This window comes from Pyrus communis, chromosome 15, assembly GCF_041283825.1.
Source record: "Pyrus communis isolate YQ-2024b chromosome 15, ASM4128382v1, whole genome shotgun sequence".
NCBI lineage: Eukaryota > Viridiplantae > Streptophyta > Magnoliopsida > Rosales > Rosaceae > Pyrus > Pyrus communis.
Window position 1 is genome coordinate 25,693,525 of NC_142579.1, and position 6,000 is coordinate 25,699,524.

Sequence of the window (6,000 nt, forward strand, 5' to 3'; positions counted from 1 at the left end):
AGTAAATAAATGATAGAGGACCCATGTAACCATAACTCTCGTTAATCCTATTCCTAATTTGTATTCTCACTCAAGAGCCATAATTAGCACTCCAAAACAATGTGGAGTGCAAGACGACTATTTTGAAGTGACAATAAAAACTCTCTTTTCACTATCCAGAGAACATGTTACCGGTAAAAAACACCCGAAACAGTTTTGCTTTTTTAGTGAATATCTCTTGTGGGGAATGTGCTTTGCAGTTGAGGTTATATCTCACTGCAAAATCTTTATTGATTTTGAGGTTGTGGTGTGTGAAGGGATAATAAGGGAAAAACCATCCAGCAAGGAAGAAGCATGGAATTTTATCAAAGGTTTGCTTAAAAGGAAACCGTCCACCACTTTCCCTTTGTTAAAGTCTCAGATGGATGTGCAGTGGTCAAGTGTTTATGGATGGATTGCAGGCTATTCTGGTGGTCAAGCAGCAGTCATAGGATCTGTACTTGAAACCAACCTTAAAACTGGAAAAAGAAAAGGCGGTTGGCGCAGAGCGGAGGTACTGGTCCTTTCACTGCTTAAGCTCACTCTTTTACTGTCCTGTCCTGAAGCAACCTTCTTGTCTTTCTTTTTCGTTTGTTCAAGGTTTTACTAACAAAGAATATCGATAATTGTATTGGTTAATTTATGGTTGGGTTGGGAAGGATAGTAGCATGTATTTGAATGCAGGTTTATTTTCATGTCATACCAGGAGGTGATCGACAGCCTGGTAAATTTTGGATACAAATTCACTTTAGGCACTTCGTTGTGAACTATTATTCTGTGTTGAATATGGTTCATGAGTCTGATGTTCGGCCAGATAGAGGAGGGAATTACGCTTAATGTTGCTGGTGGTTTGATGCTGGAACATCCATTGATTTCTCCGTTTGTAGAAGCAGTGGTTAGCTCTCTCTTATCTCTCTATTTCATGTCTGCTCTTGCTATTCGCTTAATGCATCTTTGCAGACTCGTCGTCTTTATCTCTTTGTTTCTTCCTTTTCTTTCAGCCTTGTTCGCTTTGCTAATGGGTTCTAAATTTTCTTTCTTATTCCGAGATTGAACTAGCAACCAAACATGCTCGAGTTTTGGCCTGCATATGCCATTTTGTCGATCAAAGTAGTTTACCTCAGTTGCGTCTTGATCTGTCCATCCAAATTTGTTTGCAATGTGCTTCATATGGTTTGCTGCAGATAGGGACGATTGACACGGTTATGGGATTGCCTACAGAACTCACAGAAAAACTCATTCAGGAAGCAGTCTAACTATTGTGGAGCAGTGATCCGGTTCTTATTTGAAACATGGCAGCTGCTGATGAATCCACAATTTCCGAAAACTCTTCACCCGGTCATTTTTTATATATCATTCTTCTCTTGAGTATCATGGTTAATTGTAAGTGAAAAAGCCCACCTTGAGTGCAAGTGTAAACGCTCTTTCCACCTCGAGTACTAGTGTAAACGCTCTCTCAACTTTACTCAGTCAAAAGAAAACATACATTATTTCAGATAGTAATATCTTCTTTCAAAACAGAATAAGAATACGAGTATAACCTTTGTAACGAACAGTTCAATCGAATTTCTCATCTACAAAAATGCCGCTCTCAAGGCGTTAATTGTAACGTGATACAGTTTCAGATAGTGAAATTCTCATGGCTGACATACAACTATACAAATAATTTTCTTTACTTTCATTACGAATATTGCATTTACCAGTCAACCAAATAATACACATATTACAAACAAGATTCCTTAACTGGGGAAGTTATCTCTGTTACGAGTATTGTAGGGGCGTCCCGAGGATTGCTCTTCATGTCGAAAAGCAGCAGTAGCTCACGGAGAAAAGTGTTGTCGCCCGTGAAGCTTTGAGCATTTTAGAGTATAAACAGAGCCAACTCGTGAGCCTTGGGGCTTTGGGAAGATAAACCCCCCTCACAAACCCTGTTCCCACTTTACCGGTGTCGTTTAATAAATCAGTTGGATCTTTTACTTCCTCTGCTTCTCCTTCCCGCCCTCGCTTCTGCAAATATTAGGATCCCAAAATACAACTGATTAGGAATTCTAGATAGCAAACGATTTTTTTAAAACTTTCAATGTCGTTTTGGAATGCACATTTATTCAGTTAGAACGGATCCAATTATACCTTTGAACCATATCTCCCCCACGTTATGCCAACAGCATCACCACCCAGAGAATCATACCACAGCTTGAAGGTGTTGGGGTACTCTTTCTACATTCAAGACACAAGGATGTAAGCAAAGACGACAGTGACCAGAAACATAAAACTGAAAGCAATGGCGTAATGGTCAAAACCAAGGCATCACATAATACTTGCCTCTAGATCCCCAACAAAGCACCTCAGTGGATCAAAGTCTACCAACCGCTTATTTCGTAGTGCCTCCGAGTTTTCCTTCATGTCTCCAGGCAACAGAAATGGGTGGAAAACCTTGCTCGCATTCCCACGTGCCACATGTACCCCTGCGCCTGTGTAAATATGCTCATTAAAACTCTGCGGATATACTAAAATTTGAATATGGCATTGTTAGAAAAGGAGAGAGAACAGCATAATGCCGAGGACATGCAAACATTGGGGTAACATAAAGAATATACCTTGATTTAATTCGGATGGGAAGAGACGATGTTGGGGGTAAGGTAATTTTTCTCTGTGGACAAGAATAACCGCATCGTAATTGTTCAAAGGAGTTCGAAAAAGGCACTGCAAATCAAAAAGTAAACAATAATATTTTGCATATATCAAATATACATCAAGGTAAAACAATTCACGGATCACTATCAATAAAATTTATCAGGCTCACCTCCCATCTATAATTATCATTATGATCCTCCGAAATCAGTTTGGTCAACAAGTTTGCACTGCTTCCAGCATAAGCCATCAACCTTTTTAACTCCTACGTATTCAACAAGATCAAAATGTATAAGCAATACTAAATAACATATCTATAAAAGGAGTTGCTGCACTTGGATTTCTAGAGGCCAGCAATCAAAAATTCTATGGGAGATTTTTCGTTTGAATGTTCTGTCGGCCAATGGTATCAACAAATCTTAATTTTTATTACAATCATCAAAATAACAAAAGAAAGTCCTCTATGTCCATAATTAACAATTTCATGGAACTGAGTTTCAAACTAATATTCTGACATGACTGAAGTAATGAGAATGCATTCTTATAGAAAAGGAATGCATTGAAATGCCAGTAAAATTAAAAAACCCGGATCGGCTCAGGGGAAAAGTATCACAGGCCTGATTACTAGAGGGAGCGTCAAGAATTTACTAAAGAAAATTAACAGTGTTGAAAAAGACACCAATTAAACTAACCATTGAGTTTAGTGAGAATCTGGTCCAGGCCTCGGATGCCTTGTCCAAGAACATTGCTGGCTTTACACTTTGCACATTTTCATTAGTTTTTCTACTTGACATAAAATTCTCCTGAAATCGAAAGCCAAATAGTAGCAGTCAAGAAAATAATAAAATTGTAACCACAAAAAGGAAATAATAAAATCAAGAAAGCAAAGAGATCGACATGGATCAGAGTTTATTACTTAGCTGAAGAACTTACATTTATCTCTTTCATATCTTTTGGAGTCAAGTCATTGTTTATGTCAACAACTAGTACAGAAAAATTCCAGTCATAATCTGAAAGTAATCGCAGGAACCTGTTGACAGAATTACCATGAATATGAGAGCGCGAAATACACTATTAAAGTTTGACAATAATTATTGTGTGCATGTGAGTTTATGTGCTACATCATAGTGTATATCTAATTGCCAGTTAATTTGGAATTATGTAGCTTGATGTTCATAATTCAAAAGTGAAATCAAGCCATTTAGAGAATCTATCTTTTAAAGCAGAAGTGTCGGTGAGAACTATCAAAATGCCCTGGAAATGAGTTATATAAATATCAACCTCAAAAATCCAGTGATTCGTGAGCATGGAGCATTGAATGGTAAAGGCTTCAAAAAGACGTATGCAACCAATAGTTCAATTGCCTCCTCCCTCAAGCAAGCCGAAAACAGATGTGAAGCTACCCACCGCTTTGCAAGCCTTCACATGAAACTAAAAAAAGTTATATGCAGTAACAGATACAACAATAAGAGATAAATGAGAATGCAAATGCTATAACTCACCTAACAACTGGCCCATATGCTGCGTAACAACCCTGTAATCCATTAATCATGCTGGAATGTTGACTTCGGAAATAAAGTTCTCTGTCTGTATTAGAGACCTGCTTCACTTGATCATTTCCATCTGTAGCCAGTAAGAAGTCGAAGGGGTCAGCATCAAAAGAAGACATCATCCTTCTCAAAAAGAGAAAAAGAATCTAACATCCCAGTGGTGAATATGTAATGATACATGAGTCAAGAGTTCTTACTTTCCCGTCTCAACAAAGTGAGGCCTCTCTCATGCCAAATTTTCAGGCGAAATGCATATCCAGAAACAAAAACATCCACATCAACCTCCATAGCTGTACACGTCATCCCCCAATTATTCTGGAGACTGCCATATGATAGTATCATCAGATAACTGTTCAATAGAAAGTAAAATCAAATTGAGAATTAGTAATCCCATTTTGCCCACCTCTCTCCAATCTTGAGAAGGAAGGCAGATTTAGTTTTCTCAATTGCTACATCATCCATTGGCCAGTTTCCAGAACCTTCCAACTAAATTAGATTAAGTAATAAGGCTTCATTAACTGACCGAAAAATAATAAACAAAAAAGTTATTAACAGTTATTGGGTATTGTGACGTGCCTGGATCATAACTTCCAGCGGATGAATGCAGGAAGGAGTGAACCTATCTAGTCTTACAAAAGCACCCTTCTCATTAGCAAGCTGATGAGGTTCAGGTGGGAAGACAGATGAAAACCGGAAAGCTGCATATTGGGGTGAACAGGGTGATGGAAAATCCATTTGAAAATCAAATTATATTATCATTTCAAAAGAAATTACTAATGAGTAGTGACTCTGTTATTACTTTTTTCTGAAAAAAAAAAAAAAAAAAAAAAAGTTTCAAATTTACCCCAACACTTTACAGCATAATGTGTGTGTGTGTGTGCTTATTTGTAGTGAAAGAAACCTTAATCTAACCCTTTCAAAACTTTTGACGAGTTATACAGAGAAGGAAAAGGGATAAGACAATGAGTGCGTTCAAGAAAAAAAATTTCAAAGTAAAATTATGAAAACAAGAGGATCGATTTTAATAATCACAACATTTAACAACAAACTGATCTAAGAAAAATGCAGCAGAGCTTAAAAACTTGCTTATCCCAAACAAACAGAATATCACAATCCACAAATCTCATAATATATAATAGTGAAAAAACAACGGATAATCAAATATTTGGAATTGACAATTGAAGCTGGGCATTTAAAATTGATTTTTCCAGCCATGCAATTATACCTGAATCAAGGGGCTGCACAGTAGAAACCTTCAGTGGAATGTCTTCAAGAAGCCGCAAGCGCTTCGATAGAATTTCAAATTCCCCAAGCAAATTCCCAGAAGATGATATAGGAACTGAAAGAGTTGAAATGTTACCATAAAGCAAAAAATAAAACAAAGATGAGAATTATATTGAAATCACATAGAAAGACAGTAATGAATTATTCTAGTTTACCTCCAGCACCATATAGGAAAGAGAAATCAAGTTGATCCACGATGTGCATTATATTCTCTTTTGATACAGAAAGATGTCGCTGAAGCACATACTCGGAAATCCTTTTTAAGATAATATGTCTTCTCCATTGCTCACTTTCCCAAACTAAGGATGTGCAAACAGTGTCAACAGTTTAGTCATCTTGACAATTGATTTTGGCAAGAGCAAGGAAAGCACGTAAATGATACTGATACAACTAAGGTCAAGTAAAAAAGAAGGAAAAAAGCCAAAACAAATGACTAACCTGTGCTTTCTGCAATTTTAACATCTTTAAATCTCCTGAGCTCCGACTTTCCCCCCTAGAACTTGCGGAATTTGAGAGC

General features: G+C 37.2%; 1 protein-coding gene and 1 pseudogene across 3 annotated transcripts; one reads left to right on the forward strand and one right to left on the reverse strand.

Annotated features, from left to right (window-relative positions):
* The first annotated feature begins 99 nt into the window (after positions 1–99).
* LOC137714192 (uncharacterized) lies at positions 100–1,672 on the forward strand (annotated as a pseudogene). Its single transcript, XR_015957331.1, has 4 exons — positions 100–532; positions 703–742; positions 833–913; positions 1,203–1,672. The product of XR_015957331.1 is annotated as an uncharacterized LOC137714192 (transcript).
* On the reverse strand, positions 1,561–6,000 carry LOC137717407 (uncharacterized). Of its 2 annotated transcripts, XM_088686909.1 has the most exons (15): positions 5,922–6,000; positions 5,639–5,782; positions 5,425–5,538; positions 4,776–4,897; positions 4,603–4,685; positions 4,397–4,521; positions 4,152–4,272; positions 3,931–4,068; positions 3,583–3,679; positions 3,342–3,452; positions 2,822–2,914; positions 2,616–2,721; positions 2,341–2,489; positions 2,149–2,235; positions 1,561–2,025 (listed from the first exon to the last, which is right to left on the reverse strand). In XM_088686909.1, the coding sequence occupies exons 2-15, from the start codon at positions 5,685–5,687 to the stop codon at positions 1,816–1,818; spliced, it is 1,605 nt and encodes a 534-aa protein (XP_088543035.1). In that variant the 5' UTR covers positions 5,688–5,782; positions 5,922–6,000; the 3' UTR covers positions 1,561–1,815. The 2 variants fall into 2 exon arrangements, with proteins under 2 accessions (XP_088543035.1, XP_088543036.1); XM_088686910.1 differs by lacking the exons at positions 4,776–4,897; positions 5,639–5,782; positions 5,922–6,000.

What these genes read in the sequence shown, in the direction of transcription:
- LOC137717407 (XM_088686909.1), bottom strand. Translation starts at nt 5,687, where the DNA reads ATGCACATCGTGGATCAACTTGATTTCTCTTTCCTATATGGTGCTGGA. An exon ending in GATTCTCACTAAACTCAATG is followed by an intron (nt 2,915 to 3,341) that starts GTTAGTTTAATT and finishes TTGAATACGTAG; the next exon opens with GAGTTAAAAAGGTTGATGGC. An exon ending in GGGGGAGATATGGTTCAAAG is followed by an intron (nt 2,026 to 2,148) that starts GTATAATTGGAT and finishes TAATATTTGCAG; the next exon opens with AAGCGAGGGCGGGAAGGAGA.